The 18,529-nt window shown below is 38.5% G+C and overlaps 1 protein-coding gene across 6 annotated transcripts in view; it reads left to right on the top strand.

Annotated features, from left to right (window-relative positions):
• The window catches only part of LOC123859987 (uncharacterized), a 76,999-nt gene extending 59,974 nt beyond the window's left edge, over positions 1–17,025 (top strand). For 5 of the 6 annotated variants that reach the window (XR_008507838.2, XM_064596368.1, XM_064596367.1 and 2 more), the window contains 2 exons: positions 156–212; positions 15,271–17,025. Coding sequence is in view for 4 of the 6 variants with exons in the window: in XM_064596368.1 (XP_064452438.1) it covers positions 156–168 (13 nt within the window). In the remaining 2 variants the exon portion in view is untranslated. The remainder of the gene's footprint in view (positions 1–155; positions 213–15,270) is intronic. The other variant, XR_008507841.2, reaches the window with a different exon arrangement.
• The last annotated feature ends 1,504 nt before the right edge of the window (positions 17,026–18,529 follow it).

Here is an 18,529-nt window from a genome sequence, read left to right on the forward strand (position 1 = left end):
CTGGAAAAAAATGTTAACATTGTTTATCCAGTCATTGTTCTGGGGAGTCAGATTTGTGGATTTGTCTGTCCCTACTGTGCAATAGTCACATTACAGTAAGTTACGGTGGCATTCTTTAGCATCTGATTTATACTATAATTTTTTTATGATTGCAGGTGCACCTACTAATTGAAATTTGACCTTTGACTTGGGCTGACCAGGCTGACTAAGTGGTTAGTTCCCTGTCATTGTTCTCTCTCACTAAATGCCTTAAGTTTGCCCTCTGGTACCAATGTTGTTGTTGCTCTCTTGTTGAAGGGTGGAACCACTCTGTCTTCTGACCTATTAGATTTTGTGGTCTTTGGTAGCATTCACTTCCATGCTGGTTGTTGGACAGGCACTGCCCTCACTTCCTTGTTGTGTGGCCTTCTCTATATGGCCCTCTCTATATGTGACCTACAACATGGCAGCTTGCATCTTGGAAGGCAGCAAGGGAAAGCATCTTCTATTAAAATGGACACTACAGTCTTAAGCAATGTAATTATGTACATCCCATTACCTTTACCATATTCTACTGGTTAGAAGCAAGTCACAGGTCCTATTCACACTCGAGGGGAGGGGATTATACAAGGGTGTGAATACCAAGAAGCAGGGATCATAGGGCTTTCTTTAGAATCTTTGTACCAAAACTAAGTAGATAGCTGCTCAACTACAGTTTATATTTCCTAGCCTTCCTTACAGCTAAGGGTGACTCTAAATTTTGGCCAATGGGAGGACAGCAGAAATAATGGGGGTGGAAGTTCTGGAATCTATTTTAATAAAGAAGTTTTTTTGTCATCCATTCTGCTCTGTCTCCTCCTTACTGCCAATGGCAATGTAAATGTGGTGCTAGGGAGTGGTGTTGACCCTGCAGATGAAGATAAATAATCCTAGGAGGTCTCTGGAAGATGAACAGCATGAAAAGACTGCCTCCCTGGGTAAACTTGTAAGCAGAGCCCCTTTGCTGGCCCTGAAATGCTCACTTCTGGACTGTTAAATGAGAGTGAATAATCTTCTTAGCCTCTCTAACTATATTTTGGAGAGTCTTTGTTATAGCAATTTACCTTATACCTAACTAGTTCATTCTATGGATAGATTGTCTCACTATGGTGGGCCAAATGGTATTCCCTGAATAATGGGAACCACTCATGGACCAATCTGAACTGGAGGATAGGGTGTGCAGACAAAGAATAACATACATTAGCTACAAGGGACTTCACATACTTCTTTTTTTTTTTTTTTTTAAAGAGGCTGTTCTTTTTTTTAAAGATTTTATTTATTTGAGAGAGAGAGAGAGAGCAGGGGGGAGGGGTAGAGGGAGAAGCAGACTCCTTGCTGAGCAGGGAGCCCGATGTGGGACTAGATCCCAGGACCCCAAGATCATGACCTGAGCCAAAGGTGGACGCTTAACTGACAGCCACCCAAGCGCCCCCGAGACTTCACATACTTTTATATAAAAGAAGAAAGACATCACCTTAAAAGAAACTTTTATATAAGAGAAAAACATTACTTTAAAAAATACTTGTAGAAACAAAACCTAGTTTATAATATTGTCAATCCTTTTGGCATTGTTAAGGATTAAAATAAATAATTTCTTTAATAGATAACTGTTCTAATTATCTATTACTACATAATGAATTGTCCTAAAACTTAGTGGCTTAAAGCAACAGGACTTATTTTATATTTGTTTCTTATGATTCTGTGGTTAATTGGATTCAGCTAGGTAATTTGTACCTGGGATCAATATTCAGTGGTATAATCAGATAGTGGCTGGGGCTGGATCATCCCCAGGCTCACTCGCTCACTTGTCTGGAGGTTGATGCTGGCTCTCGGCTGTGACCTCAGCTGGGGATGTTGGCTAGAACACCTTCATGTGGTTCTCAATGAGGTCTTCCCTCTTCCTTGGGATATGGTGACTGATTCCAAGAGGAAGTGTCCCGAGGGGCTCTGGTGGAAACTGTATTACCTCTTATAACTTATCTTTTTGAAGTCACATCATTTCTGCTGCAACCATAGGCCTGCCCAGATTCAAGGAGGAGGAGACATATACTCTCGCCAATGAATGATATCTGAGGGTCTATCCCTTCCCCTTCCATTGAGTCTCATTCCATTATGGTATTTGCTCAAAGTCCAGGATCTTGTCATCAAAATCAGGCCCAGGGGCAAGTGAAGCTTCTTAAATGTGGTTGTCGGGGTACACTTTCTTGTGTCCCATTCCTCTCAATTTGAACTCCTATGAACTGAAGAGACCTATCTTCCTCCCACACCCCAACATACAACTGTGGCAGAGTTTCTTGAGGATAAAACAAGAGGGCACCTGGGTGGCTCAGATGGTTAAGCATCTGCTTTCGGCTCAGGTCATGATCCCGGGGTCCTGGGATCGAGTCCCACATTGGGCTCCCTGCTCCTTGGGAGCCTGCTTCTCCCTCTGCCTCTCTCTCTCTGTCTCTCATGAATAAATAAATAAAATCTTTAAAAAAAACAAAACAAAAAACAAGAGAGGTAAAGCAGTCACTGATTACTAGCCTGTGTCCAGAGCTTGGATTAGGGCTCCGTCCACTTGCCTGGTAGGTATTAGTCATGGCTATTGGTCCTACCCTCTGGGCCTTTGGTTCTGCCCTCAAAGTCGTCCTTTTTTTTTTTCCCGGTAAGAAATCCTGAGTTTGCAATGCAATAACCTTTTCAGCCTGCTTCTTGCCTGCTAAATAGTACAGGTTCAAAGTCCTCTTTTTACTTAATATTTAGTGTTTGTCCTATCTAGTCCAGCGTGGCTGTGGTTCCACCAGAATAATTCTCTTAAAAACATTGTGTGTTTGGGGCGCCTGGGTGGCTCAGTTGGTTAAGCGACTGCCTTCGGCTCAGGTCATGATCCTGGAGTCCCGGGATTGAGTCCCGCATCGGGCTCCCTGCTCAGCGGGGGGTCTGCTTCTCCCTCTGACCCTCGCCCCTCTCATGTACTCTCTCTCATTCTCGCTCTCTCAAATGAATAAATAAATCTTAAAAAAAAAAAAAACAAAACATTGTGTGTTTGTGTGTGTTTAAATGTATCTATCACTTTATAATTCTGTTTCTTCAAGCTAAGCACTTCTTTACCTTGGGCTCAGGATGACACTGCTGTGGGACAATATACTTTAAGATTCTTAAAGGCCCAATATTTTACTGAGAAGATGTGCAGAGAACACTCCCACAGTTCTTGAAAAGGTTTTGGTCTGATTAGAAGGTTCTGCGAGGTACCACCTTAGATCTTTCTAAAAATCTAAATAAAGAACTTACCACCAAGTCCTCAGTTTCATTTTTCGACCCTGTTTTCCTGATAGTGTACTGGATTTCATCTCTGCCCAGAAAGTACTTCTAATTTTAGAATCATTTGCCATTTAGAGAGGCTGAGAATATGAAATAGTTTTACTTTCAAGCCCAGCAAGTCTTGGCTCCTCTGTTCAACAGTTCATTCTTTAGCTTATCTTTGTCTTTTGCATTTTATCATAGGCATTGAGAAGAAGCCAGGTGGCAGTTTCAGTATTCTGCCTGAAAAGCTCCATTAGCTAGATCTTGGAGTTCATTAGGTACATTTCCTATTTTCCACATGACCACAGACTACAGTGCTGCCATACTTTCCCCTCTACATAACAAGGGAGCTCTTTCCTACTGCTTCCCATGATATTTCCCTTATTTTGCCTGAGCCCTCGCTGACAGCCCCCCTGAAGCCCTCTAGGCTTCCATAATACTTTCATGGAGGCTCTTTAGGTTTCCACTAACAATCTCCTTAATATCATCCCACTTTCTGCTTGCAACCTGGTCCTATAGGTAATGCTACCTGTGGTAGGATTGTGTTATGGCAGTGCCCCACTTCTGGGTATCAAAATCTCTCCTCAGTATTTACCGTTCTGAAACAAATCACTCCAAGGCATTATGGCTTAAAAAAACAACAACGCATTCATTATTACCTCTGATGGTTCTGGGGTGGACTGGGCTCGACTAGGCAGTTCTCACTAGAGATCAGTCTTTTGGTGGCAGTCAGAAGGTGGCTAGTGCTAAGACCTCAGCTCAGGCTATTTTTGTGGTCATTTTGGAAAATGCAATCTGACACAGTAGCTGTTATCAGAATAGTTAAAATTTTAAATCTTATATAGAAACCCTCACTGGTTAATTACAGCAAAAAAAAAAAAAAAAAGAACTTACTGAAAGTATAGTGTGTGAATTATAGTATGGATGGAATGTCAGGAAAACCAGACTCCGAAAATGTGAACCAAAAAGCCAGTAGAAGGTAATGACAGTGTTGCACTGGATGAAGGATGGAAGAGGAGTAGGACATAGTCATCAGAGCAGCAGAATCTACTTTGACTCTCATCTTGAAATATGGAGAATGTGGGAGTGTGGAATAGAAGAATATTTGGAGAATGTGCCTACAATGGGGAAGGCGTGGTGTATGAATCATGTACTTCATGATTTCCTCCACTTACACTTTGATTTTGCTGCTCCTTTCATTGTAGTAACCACTCTACTACTCACTCTTCAAGAGTTGCTTCAAATGACTATTTTCCGTATGCTTTGCTGGGTTTGCCAATTAAAATTGATTTCTCCCTCTTCTAACTCATAGTGCACTTTTCCCTTCTCTTATGAAACTTAGTGTACAATGTTTAGCATTAAAGTATGTGTTAACCTGTCTTGTCAGCCTAACAAGGTGTAACTCCTTGAGGGCAATGGCCTTGGCTTAGATTTTGATATATCCCCAGAGTATCTCAAAGCAAAAGGTGCTGAGATATATTTGTTGAATCAATAAAGCAGGTACCAAGTTAAAGATTCTGTAAATAGCTTAGTGATAAGTTCTGCATAAATATTTCCTTTTCATTGCTTTAAAAACCCATAAAAATAATTTTCTTCTTTTAAGATATCATTAATTAAAGGCTTTCAGAAGTTTTGAAACTTGAAATATGCAGAAGTTTTATTTTGTTTAAAAAAAGTACTTTATTTTGAGATTAATGATCGGTATTACCTCAGAATATTGAATAAGATGAAACAGTGAAATCTCTTCCAGTAATTAGTTTCCTGATCTATATAATTTTAACCAATGATTTAAAGTGATTTTTGTTTTATTATTAGGCAAGTGCTTTCAGTGGATTACAAAGAGCTTTGCTGTTAGATCAGAAAAATGCTTTTCTTTATTTAAATATGGATGGGCTTATAATTTTTAGATTGATAAGTTATTATGGTTGAGAACCTCTATTTTTACTTTCATGCTGATGTTTTAATGTTCTGCCAAGACAGAAAAGTGGAACGTGTGCAAAATCAGATTTCAACCAAATAGAAGTGTATGCACGGTAAAAACTTATAAATTTGAAAAAAAAACCACAACTATTTAGGAGTATGGTAGCCAGCCTTCACGATGGCCCTCAAAGATTTTTACCTGTGATATTTAGGACCTTATGCAGTCCCCTTCTATATTGTGCCAGTTGGTAGTGTGACCAATAATAGACTACGGTGGCAGTGCCAGCACATGATTTTCATGGCATCGTTGTAAAGGAAGGTGCCCCTTCTGCCTTGTTCTCTTGGATCAGTCACTCTGGACAAATTCAGATGTCATGTAATAAGGACATTTAAGGAGCTTTCTAGAGAGTTCTACATTAAAAGGACAGATAGTCTCTTGCCACAAGAGTCAACAACAACTTGCCAGTCACCTGAGTGAGCCATCTTGGAAGTGGATCCTTCAGCCACAGTCAAACCTTAAGACAAATGCAGCTCTGGCACCTAAACGGCAACCTCATGAGAAATTCTGAGCCGTAAGTGCCCAGCCAAGCCACTCTTAACTTCTTGACCCAAAGAAAGCTCAAGACAATAAGTTGTTGTTTTAAGCCATTAAATTTTGGGGTAATTTGTTGCCCAGCAATAGATAACTAATAAGAAGAGGTGTTTGTTAAACTTACAATATGCAAACATAAGGCAAGTAACTGTGATGAGAGTGAGGACAGATAAAGATTTCTTTAATTAGATAACCACAAAGCTCGCAGTGCAGATATTTTTCCAGTAAGAAGTATAGTTGTCAAGAACTAAGTAGAAAATGTGTTGGACATAGATTTGGCAAGGAAATTATTGTTTTTTACTGTATGATGATTTGAAGATGGGTACCATACTGTACATATGTTCAACTGTGACAGCTAAAGTTATTTCTCCATTAGAGATTTTTGCAACAGGTTCTGTCAATATACATTAAGTATATAGCTTTATCAACAAAAAACATATGTCCATTCACAGATAAAAAGATTTCAGTAAAAATATCATCTTATTATTTTCAAAAATTCAGCATCATAGCAAATGATGCATGAGTTTTGTGACATTGCTGGACGCCCCTCCATATGGGGAGCTGAGCCTGCACACACGCGGTAATGCATGCATCACCACATATTCACTAATGAAGCAAGGTAAAGAAATAGAAAAGCTTTTCATTCCCTCAACATGCAGCTGGTGTGTGATACCAGATGTAAAATCATTGATATTCTTGCCAAGTTCTCAGGATCATGCCATGATTTATTTAAACTCAGGCAATCAAGAATATGTTGATTTTTTAAATTTTTAAATTTTATTTTTATTTATTTAATTTAATTTTTTTTAATTTTTATGTTATGTTAGTCACCATACATTACATCATTAGTTTTTGATGTAGTGATCCATGATTCACTGTTTGCATATAACACCCAGTGCTCCATGCAGTACGTGCCCTCTTTAATACCCATCACCAGGTTAACCCACCCCCCACCCCCCTCCCCTCTAGAACCCTCATCTCTGCCCAGAAAGTACTTCTATAGTCTCTCATGGTTCATCTCCCCCTCAATTTCCCCCCATTCATTCTTCCCCTCCTGTTATCTTCTTCTTCTTCTTCTTCTTTTTTTTTAACATATAATGTATTATTTGTTTCAGAGGTACAGGTCTGTGAAAGAATATGTTGATTTTTTTTTTAACAATATAGTCAAATTCAAGGAGAATGATAATAGGTGAATAGGAATATATCTTTTAAAATAAGCTGTTGGCCGTGCATTAAATAGGAAATTCTTATTTATATCTTTCATTCCTTCTTTGTAGGTTCTTGTGGTTTTTCTCGGAAGAAAGAGTTAATGACTCTACTTTCTAATCCCTAAACTCCTACAGAATTACTTTAGAAAGAGGCACATAAATTCACTAGAGCTGTAATTGAAAAAAATCTGTGTTACTTTGAAACAAGTGTTACAGATGCCTATCCAAAATGGACAGTAAATGGCATGTCTTCTTTTAATAGTGTCAAGCACTTCCTATGATACTTTACAACTTATGGTATTAAAGTTGACTGTAACAAAGACCAAGCTGCAGGGTTTCTTCCAGAGGGGTAGTTGCCACCATCTACAGTATCAAGACATGAAACATTACAAGGGCTGGAGATTTTTTTCCCCTCAGAGACTTTTTATCTGGCAATAGGAACTACAGTGGGCATTCTGGGTGACTGTCACCATCAAGGGCAGTTGTGATCTAGAACTAATGGAAAGGGGAACAAATTTTTTTTTTAAATTTAAATCAATTAGCCAACATAGAGTACATCATTGGTGTCAGATGTAGCATTCAACAATTCATCAATTGTGTGTAACACCCAGTGCTCATCACACCACGTGCCCTCCTTAATGCCCATCCCCCAGTTACCTCATCCCCCCACCCCCCTCCCCTCCAGCAACCCTCAGTTTGTTTCCTAGAGTTAAGGGGAACTAACTTTTATCAAGCTTCTGCCATGAGCCGGGCACTGTGGTATCTTACTTGATTCTCAAAACAATGTTATATTTCAGTAGAAAAATTTCCCTTTTTTCTCATCATGCAATCACAGTGGACGTTAAAAAAAAGTTGTGGTAAAATATACATAACATAAAAGTTACCATTCGGGCCGGTTTTGAAGGGTCCAGTTCAGGGGCATTAACTAGTCACACTGTTGTGCTACCAGAACTCCAGCACAGCCATTTGTAATCACATAGCTCTTCTCATAAATCAAGGAGCTCTTTGTCTCGTAAGGGAAAATCACCCAGAAAAAGACCAATGGTAAAAATTATATTATTATATTTTCTTTTTATTTATTTTTTAAAAAGATTTTATTGGGGCACCTGAGTGGCTCAATTGGTTAAGCGGCTGCCTTCGGCTCCGGTCATGATCCCAGGGTCCTGGGATCGAGCCCCACATTGGGCTCCCTGCTCGGTGGGGAATCTGCTTCTCCCTCTGCCTCTGCCACTCCCCCTGCTTGTGCTCTCTCTCTCTCTGATAAATAAATAAAATCTTTAAAAAAAATTAAAAAAAAGATTTTATTTATTTATTTGACAGAGAGACACAGTGAGAGAGGGAACACAAGCAGGGGGAGTGGGAGAGGGAGAAGCAGGCTTCCTGCAGAGCTGGGAGCCTAATGTGGGGCTTGATGTGGGGCTCGATCCCAGGACCGTGGGATCATGACCTGAGCCGAAGGCAGATGCTTAACCACCTGAGCCACCCATGTGTCCCTATTTTCTGTTTGTTTAACCTGATGACAACCTAGCAAACATTTTGGAACCTCTTGGACACAAGATCCCATACTAGGCAGTTTAGAGGATGTATGGACTTAGGAGAGCCCCACTCTCCATTGTAGATAGGAATTCTGCAGTCTGGCCTTAATTCCTTTAGGAAGCTCATTCATTTAATGAGTCTGGAATATCTTCTCCATGCCAGTTCTGTCAGGTATTTGATATGTACTGGAGTGTAGTTGCAGCCCTCTTGAAACTACATTCAGATCATCATCAGCTTTTATTGCATGTTTATTTAAACAAAGCATTTTATAAGTAGGTGTAATCTTATTGGATTCTTACACTAACCCTAAAAAGTAGGTACATTTATTTTATGCATGAAGATTCTTAGGCACACATGCATTAAATAAGGCCTAGGGTCACACGGTGGTAGGACTGGAGTTGAAGCCTAGGTCATGTTACTCTAGAAGTTGTCTGTTTAATCCTACCCCACATTGCCTTTATTATGGGAGTGTAGACATAGGACCTTCATGGAGCTCCTTCTGTATCAATCATCCAAAATCACTCTTCAAGGAAGGAGTGGAGGGAAGGGCAAATGGGGTCCGGGAAGGGTTTCCTACCACAGAGCAACAGTGCTAGCCCAAGAGGTCCTTTGTGAAAGCCAGAAAAAGGTAAATCTTTCTCCAGGAAGTTTTTAATTAAAAAACTTTCTGCAAGAAAATTTTCCATAAAAATTGAGAAAAATTGATAATTGTGATGTGGACGACACATCCTGGAGCTGTGCATTGTGTAATTGGCATTACCGTATGTGGCAACTCTGTCCCCTAATACCCTGCTATGGGCTGAATCATGTCCCTGCAAAATTCATATTTTGACATCCCAACTCCTAGCACCTGAGAATATAATGGTATTTAGAAACAAGGTTTCTAAAGAGGTGATCAAGTTAAAAGGAGGCTGTTTGGGTGGAGCCCTAATCTAACTTGACCAGTGTCCCCATAAAGGGTGGCAGTGACATGAGGGGTGGCAAGCACAGAGGGAAAACCATGTGAAGAGGCAGCAAGAGACTGGCCATCTGCAAGCCAAGGAGAGAGCCCTCAGAGGAAACCAGTCCTGCTGGCACCTTGATCTTAGACTTTAGCATTCTGGAACTGTGAAAACAAAATGTGTGTTTAAGGTGCCCAGTCTGTGGTATTTTGCTATGACAACCCTAGCAAACTAATATGCACCCCTAACACTTTCACCTTACAGAGTTAAAGCATGGGTGCAGATAGTCCAAGATGGACATTGAGGACGCAACGCCTATGCACACACACATAGATTGAGAGTGAGAGGTGGAGATGGAGGGGAGGGGTGAAAGAGAAACCTCTTTACATGGTAGAGAATTCTCAGAATCTTAACAGCTTGATGCTTCCAATTCAACACCCTGTACTCTTCACCTGGTACTGTATTGCCTCTCCTTTGTACCATCAATTACATTATTATTACATATTTTTCATGGGATTATTTGTTTAATCTTTTCCCACTATGTTCTGCTCCATGAGAAGAGAACTTCCTTGTGTCCTTAGTGTCTACATTGTGAATAGCACATACTAAGTATCCAAAAAATATTTGTTGTGTGAATGAAGGAAGGAGTATATCCCTGAACTTGTGAATGTTTTCAGTCAGATTATTACGTGATTAACAGTGATACATACATCCAAGAAAAATGAAAGTATAATAATTATACCGAATAACAATATATTTTTTCCAGTTAAAATGAATAAAGTGTACCCAGAAGTAAAACATGGCTTCATTAGAGTACTTTGCTTAAAGGATTTATTTTTATTTGATGACATACAAACCTGAGGTCTGGACCATTTTCTACCATTAGAAGTCCCATGACTTTTCTTAAAAGTGAGAGAGGGAACACAAGCAGGGGGAGTGGGAGAGGGAGAAGCAGGTGACAATACACCAGCCAAATTCTAGCAATTACGTGTTTCCTTCATAGAATTCCTGAAGAGCATGGATTCGAAAGATAATTCTTTTCTTTCCCCTGTTGGCTATTATGGCCATTTATCGAAACCACCAATGTGCAGTGCAGCTAGTGGAAAATATCAACTTGGGCCACAGCCATAGTTACGTTCTTTGAATCAACAAACCCCCACATATTAGTGAAACATTTATTTGATTTAGAAGAGTTTGAACTGAAGGGTAGACTGGCTTGATGGTTAAAATGATTGAGAATAAAAAAGAGGGGAAACTTGAAATTCCAATACAACCCCTTTAGCTGGTCTTTTCAAACTCCTATTTATTCATGTACCAGTGCTAAGTATTTTACATGTATTATATCCTTTATTTTATTTTTTATATTTTTAAAAGATTTTATTTATTTGAGGCAGAGGAAGAGAGCATGAGCAGGGGAGGGTCAAAGGGAGAGGGAGAAGCAGACTCCCTGCTGAGCAGGGAGTCCAATGCCGGGCTTGATCTCAGGACCCCAGGATCATGACCTGAGCCACAGGCAAACACTTAACCAAATGAGCCATCCAGGTGCCCCTATATCATTTATTTTAATTATTACACAACTCTGTAAAGTTGGTACAATTATTGGCCCACCTTTTTAGATGAAGTAACTAACTGGTTGAGTGACCTTAAGCAATTTGCTCAAGGTGACCCAGGTATCACTACAATCCAGACTTTTCCTTCTTTGTGCACTGGTTACAAAAATATTACATTTATTATAATGTATAAAATAAATAAAATGTTAAGAACAGAATTAAAAAACAGTAACCCCCAAAGCCAGAAACAACCATGATTGACATTTTGGTGAATGTCTTTCTAGTGTTTATTTTCTATGATTTGATGTGTCTTGTAAAATGTTATAATATTTTGTATAGTCCTTTGTAATCAGGTTCTTAAAATTTTTAAATATTATTTTATTGAACAGATTTATACAGCATTTTAGTGATTATATACTATGTCAATTTATTAATAAATTATAGTATGTTTAATCAGTCTTTTACTTTTGGACACTTATAGTTACTTTGCTGTTAAAAATAATGTAACTAAACCTTATACACAGATTTTTCTTATATGCAAGATTATTTATTTTGGCTCTCTCTTTCTCTGTGAGTGTATTTTAAAGATTTTATTTATTTGAGAGAGAGGTTGGGGGAGGGATAGACAGAGGGAGAGGGGGAAGCCGACTCCCTGCTGAGCAGGGAGCCCGGTCCCACAGGGCTTGATCCCAGGACCCCAAGATCATGACCTGAGCCGAAGGCAGACACTTACCGGACTGACAAGCAGGCACCCCCTGGCTATCTTTTTAGAATTAGAGTTAATGCCTTAAAGAAAAAATATTCTTTTTTTATATTAGTTGTAAAAGTATTTTTGTAATAAAATGTAAATTGTTAGAATTTATAGTTAGATATAATTTATACTGTCCATCTCCAAATTCTATAGGAAAGATAGTTTTCTCTGAATTCATGGACTTCTTAAGGAAAAATTCCATTTTCCCCTATGTTTACTTACTCTCCTTGCATGGGAAGTGTCTTCCCTAAGAACCTGTGTATCTCTAAGAACTCAAACTATGCTAAAGCACACAGACTCTGTGGTGGGGTTCCAAGGTACAAGTAAACTTGACACAGATGGGAAATGGTTGCAAAAAAGCAAGATGAGGCCAGACTATGGATAGACAAAGTAGAAGTTCTGTTCTATTATAAAGAGAGGGAAAATAATTTTTTTTTTTTACTTTCTACCATTTACCATTGTACAATCTTTTTTTAAAAATATATTATTTATTTATTTGAGAAAGAGAGAGAGAAATAGAGAGCATGAGCTGGGGTGAGAGGAAGAAACAGGCTCCCCATTGAACAGGGAGGCCAGACGTGGGGCTCGATCCCAGGACCCTGCGATCATGACCTGAGCCAAAGGCAGATGCTTAACTGACTGAGCTACCCAGGTGCCCTTACCATTGTGCAATCTTAAAGTCACTTTTTTTTTGAATTTTGGGGAAACAACAAACTTTCTGTCGCAAACCAAAACCCTTTCTGTAGAGAAAGAGATTGTTATTTTTGTGCACTTGTCGTTAGTGCATTCTAGGAACGATTTTTTTGCTTGGAATGGAAATTTTTTCAGTAGAAACTATCAACTGAAATATTATCTTGCTTGATTTATTTGACCTAGTAAATGATCCTTAAAATAAAAATAAATTAACTCCAAATGATATCTGTGTATTTTGCTAATTTGAGGTGTGCAGTTTTTTAAAGCTTTTTTTTTTTTTAGAATAATATTGTGGGCTCTATCTCAACATCTCGGACTATGAATTGCATAGGTAGCACCTTTTTTGCCATGGAAACTAATGGAATTTTAGTTTAAAAATCACTTAAGATAGGGGCGCCTGGGTGGCTCAGTCGTAGGGCGTCTGCCTTCGGCTCAGGTCATGATCCCAGGGTCCTGGGATCGAGTCCCACATCGGGCTCCCTGCTCGGCGGGAGGCCTGCTTCTCCCTCTCCCACTCCCCCTGCTTGTGTTCCCTCTCTCGCTGTGTCTCTCTCTCTGTCAAATAAATAAATAAAATCTTTAAAAAAAGAATCACTTAAAATATACATTCTTGGTTCTCAGGTCAGATCTTTTGAATCAGAATATCTGAATAAACATCACAGGTATTTCTGTAGCACTCTAAAGATTGAAAAGCACTGTTTGAAAACAATATCTGGAAAAGTCATTTTGTTTCTGCATTTGTTCACATAAAATAGCTCCTGAACGCTCAGTATATGAGGGGCAGAATGCCATGCGCTAAGAGATATAAGAAGACAAGTAAGACATGGTTCTTTCTTGCAAGGGCAGAGAGCCCAGTGGGGAAAGTAAGATCCTTGAATAAATATAATAAGTATGATAAGAAGCAGTATGTTTTCCTGTAAAATGAAGACAACTGAAGGCTCTAGAATAGCAGGAAAAACTTCTGATGGGGGATCTGTGAGGAGGCGAAGCAAGACTTACGGGAATGGAGGGCATCTGAGCTGACACCAAAACAAGAGTGTCAGGGAGCCAGGTGTGAGGCCAAAACCAAATTCGAGATGAAGCAATGGGAAAAGAAAGCAGCAGAAAGTTGCAAAAAAGTGCTGAGGAGAAAAACAGACCCAAGTTGGTGTTTAATTAGATATGGTGGGGGTGGGTGAGGAATGAGACAGGATGACTCATATTTGGAGCCTGAGAGAACAAGTGTACCCTTAACAAACAAGGAAGTCAGCAGAAACTGGTTCTTGGGGAAGTTTAATTTTAGAAATTTTAAGTTTGAGGTGCTTCCAGGGTATCCAAATTTAATCCCTTTGTTGGATCTTTTATTGCAGGGGATAACAGGCAAGTCCATTCCATTACCAGAGTCCTACTGTTAACCAATCGCTTACTTTACTTTTTCCAGTGATGCCTCTACTCCCTCCCTCAGGAATTTCTAACTTCTAGCATGAGCGTTGTCAGGTCTTTTCTATACATTGTTAGATTCAAGAGACTGAAGAAACTGTAAGACAAGTAAACATTTTTCCTTGTTAATTTTGATTACTACTCCTACTAAAATGTCAGTGGGTCACTATGGCAACCCACAATGGTTCTCTTCACTCTCTCACCAAAGACACCTTCCATATTAGCAGCAAAGCCAAGGAGGAAAGACAGAGTGAATCATGGAGAAAGAATATCCCATCTTACCACCCCAGTGGAACAGGAATTCTGGGAGAGGTCAGGGTTAGAAAGAGATTGATAATTTGGGAATTATTTCCATGGAATTGAGTGAGAAAGCAGTGAAGCAGTTAATTTTCTGAGTGTATGCTTTAGCAAGTTTTGTTTTGCAGTGCATATTTTGTTGGTGGCTGGCTCTGTCTTCCAAAATAGATCATACTGTACTAGAGCACAGTGAGTCATTCCACATTGTTTTCCTCACTTCTACTCTGCATTTGTCCCTCATCAACTTTCTCTTATATCTAACCATTTGCCATTGTTTCTGTCTAAGCTTTTCTCCTGTCTCCACTGAGGTCAGAGAAAAGGAAAATAGTTGAAATCACCATACCATCAACAAGGGTTTATGGAGTACCTTGTATGTGGTCAGCATCATGCTAGGTGTTTCAGTCATGTCATATGAATGATTGGAGTTAGGTAAGAAAAGGTTTACTTTCATATAATGATTATTAAAAGTTTGAATGAGTTATCAAGAGAGGTCATATATTCTAAACATGGAAGAAATGGTTAGGTTGCATGCTGCCTGATAATGGATAATGGAACACAAGCTCTTAGAGTTCTTGAGATAATATGGATACTTTTTCAGTTCTATTTCTTGCTGACATATGGGTTGATTGTTTTTCACTTTTTTCCCACACCTGTGTGAAAGAACTCTGTATCATTGTGCTTGTGACTCTTTTTATATGTAATTACTTTATATCTGCCTCATCCTCCGTATTGGCTTGTATGTTAGCCAGTGAAAATTCCATTCTTTCACTTAAAGCTTTTTTTCAGTCATTGTAGAAATAAAGTATATATTATAATCAGTCCTGAATCATATTCTTTAAAGGAGAATGATAGGTAATTTTCTTTGTATATACAGTGGACATGGAAACGACAAAACCTTTTTATTTGCATTAAGAGAGAAAGAGGAAATAGTGTCCTAATTCAGCAGGAGGTATTTTTGTTTTGCATAACTAAGACATTTCCAATTTAGGGAATAGGGGTAGGTCAAGGTTCAGGGAGGTCAGAGAAAGACTAATGTAATGTATTTTCTCTTTTTCTGCAGATTTCTATGAATAGACCAAAAGCAGACCTCTACAGGATGTTTGCGTGCAGGTGAAGCTGATTCAAGGCAAATCTGCTTTACAGTATCGCAGTCTTACTTCCCTTTGGCTGGGGCTTCAGCCCCTGAGTGCAGAGTTCTTGCCTGCCTCCCTCTAACACTGTCCCCTCAGAAAGCTCCTACCTAATGTTGGCTCCTGCTCTTTTCCTTTGTGGCTCTGATGGAAGGAGCAGAAGCACCTGGTATGTGCTGGGCATGGGGGATATATTTCGGGGCAGTATTTTTGCTCTTTATCATCTCTGTTCTAACTACTCTCTGGGTGCAGCTTTACTCTAATTATAGCAAAGCTAAACAAGGTGAACTTTAGTCCAGGAACTTTTTCAGGTTCATTATATTTTGAGAGAGAAGAATTTTTCAAATAATCTCCCTGCTTACAGGTTTTCATTCTGCTTTGTGGGAAACATCTAGTTAATTGATCACATGATTTTGCTATTGGCAAAATAGTGGGCAAGTAAAGTCTCTAAGCTTATTTTCCTATCTAAAAGTGGCATAACCACACTTCAATTCTAGGTTTATTCTGAGGATTAAATAAAATCATGCATAATGCCTAGAACATATATTTGGTAAAAGAATCAATTAAATTTAGTTTATCACCAGTATTGTGATATGCTAAATTCACTGTTAATTCTGAATTTCAGAGTTTTGAGAATGGCACACATAATTTTATATTAACTTACTTTATATTAACTTAATAGCAACCACTTATTGAGTGCTTACTACACGTGAGCCCTGTGTTAAACAATATTAACCGGTTTAATTCTGACTACAGCATCAGGAAGTAAGTTCCGTTATCTCTATCTTATGAAGCTTGGATGGAAGTAACTTGCCTAATGGCAGCCTGTTAAAGTAGCGTACTCCTGATTATACTATACTGCCTCCTTGTGACCCTCTTCTAAATACTAGTGTCATATGTTGAAATCACAATACACAAACTTGAACAGTTGTTCTCTGTTGATTGTGAGATTGACGCCAGGCAGGAAATGTTGCAATTGGATGGAGAGAGCTTATGGACTTGGAACTCTAGGATACGGTATATCATGGATTGAGGCCTCTGGGAACAGCTTTCTTCCTTTCTAGGAAATTGGCTAAGAACCTGGACTCTGGAATCATATTTTCTGGGTTGTAGCCCAGCTCTGCTACTTAGTAGCTTTGTGACCTGGGGCAGGCTCAGCTCTCTGAGCCTCAGTGCCTTATCTATCAAGTGGGGATAATATTACCTGCCTTAGGGAGTTGTTATGAGAATGCAATGAGTTAATACATGTGGGTTCCTTAAAGTAGTGGCTGACACTTGGTAAGCACTGTTACATGTTATTAGTGTTTCTATGCCCTTCACTTTGTATCTCTCATCTGGCTGTATCCATTTGTGCATTGTCCCACTTTTGCTAAGAAAGGCATAGATTTACTTAAAGACGTTGCGATGCCTGTCCGCAGGATCATATTCTGCTTTCATAATTTCTAATGTATTTTAATAGAGAGAAAAGTTGATTGTTACCCTTGAATTTCTTCCATCTTCAGAAAGAATTACTGCTTAAGAATTAATGTGCTTTGGTGAGCACTGTGAATTGTGTAGGACTGTTGAATCTGAAACAAATAATACCTTATATGTTAAAAAAAAAGAAGAAGATAGTAGGAAGGGAAAAATGAAGGGGGGGAAATTGGAGGGGGAGACGAACCATGAGAGATTATGGACTCTGAGAAACAAACTGAGGGCTCTAGAGGGGAGGGGGTGGGGGGATGGGTTAGCCTGGTGATGGGTATTAAAGAGGGCATGTATTGAATGGGGCACTGGTGTTATATGCAAACAATGAATCATGGAACACCACATCAAAAACTAATGATGTAATGTATGGTGATTAGCATAACATAATAAAATAAAATTTAAAAAAGAAAAAAAAAGAATAAAATACCTAAAAAAAAAAATTAATAGGATCAATACTCTTTTAGGTGTTTAGTTCTGACTTCACATTTATGAAATTGAAACCTGTTAAAAAAATCAGTATTAACAAAAGCCGAATATATTGAGTGAGACCTTGTCTTTAGTCATAACTTCAGATTAGAAGTAAAAATGAACTTAAAGTTTGTGGCTGGATAGAGTCTTTTTTATTTTTATGCCATCATTGGATATGAGGTACATTGGCGAAGTATCTTACTTAGCCTTTTTGCCCAGCTCAAGGAAGAGTTAATAAAGTAAAGTTATGTAAAGTGCATTGAACTCCTCAAGAGAGAAGTGTTATATTAATACCTGCCTCACAGTGATGTTCTCATACTTAATGATAGAAAGTTTGTAAATTGCCTTGGTACTCCCAGTAACATCCTGATGAAGCATCATTTTGTTTTATTGCAAAGAGCTCTAAGTTACACAGAATGCAAGTTAAGGGGGAGAATAATAATCAGAAGTACATAAAGAGAAAATATTTTGTTCCAGTTGTGAGTGCTAGAGTTGATCATTTTTATATTTTTTTTCTCTATTACTTTTGGGAGAGGGGCGGAATTTATAATGCACTGTTTAATCGAGCACTCATCATTAAAATATGTAATGGCAGAAATAGTGATCATGATACAGAGACCTTTAAGGACACTATTATTCAAACATTGAAAAATTAAATTCCAGTTTTAAAAGAATCAAACCCCGTTTCACATGATTCTATTAAGTTTGGCATTTTTGAGATGTCTTAAATCGATACCTGTAATACTTACAAACATCAGTAGAGAGAATAGTATTGTAAACACATATTCTTGCTGTAGGGTACATTTTAAATGTCTAAACACTAATCAATATAGAGAAATTAAGTATTGACTAAAATAGCTTTATAATAAGTAATTATTGGTTTGCTCTTTTAGAAATTAGACATTTTCACTTTGGGAATAAAGAGTAAATTTACTGTCATGAAATTAAAGTGTTTTTGACCTTTTTGTACAACTTTCCTCTCTCTATGAAATGATTAGGTTTAAATATGATTGCACAGCTGTATTATGTTGCAAGCATCAATTTTTAATTATTGTAAGGTCAATCTTAGAACAAATGTGATTAGTATTGTACTTCAGTGCACTTATTTACTTTGCACTCAAAAACCACCCTGTGTTTACTAAGACCAACCTGTACCTCTCTCTGCTGATATGACTAATTAGATTTATGCCAAATCCTTTATTTTTTTTGCCAGTGTTAATCCTATGTATGCGATTTTGTTGATTCATTCAATTA

The sequence above is a fragment of the Mirounga angustirostris genome, unplaced genomic scaffold (assembly GCF_029215605.1).
Source record: "Mirounga angustirostris isolate CCGP_5_RB_7025 unplaced genomic scaffold, mMirAng1.0.hap1 SCAF_7, whole genome shotgun sequence".
Taxonomy (NCBI): Eukaryota; Metazoa; Chordata; class Mammalia; order Carnivora; family Phocidae; genus Mirounga; species Mirounga angustirostris.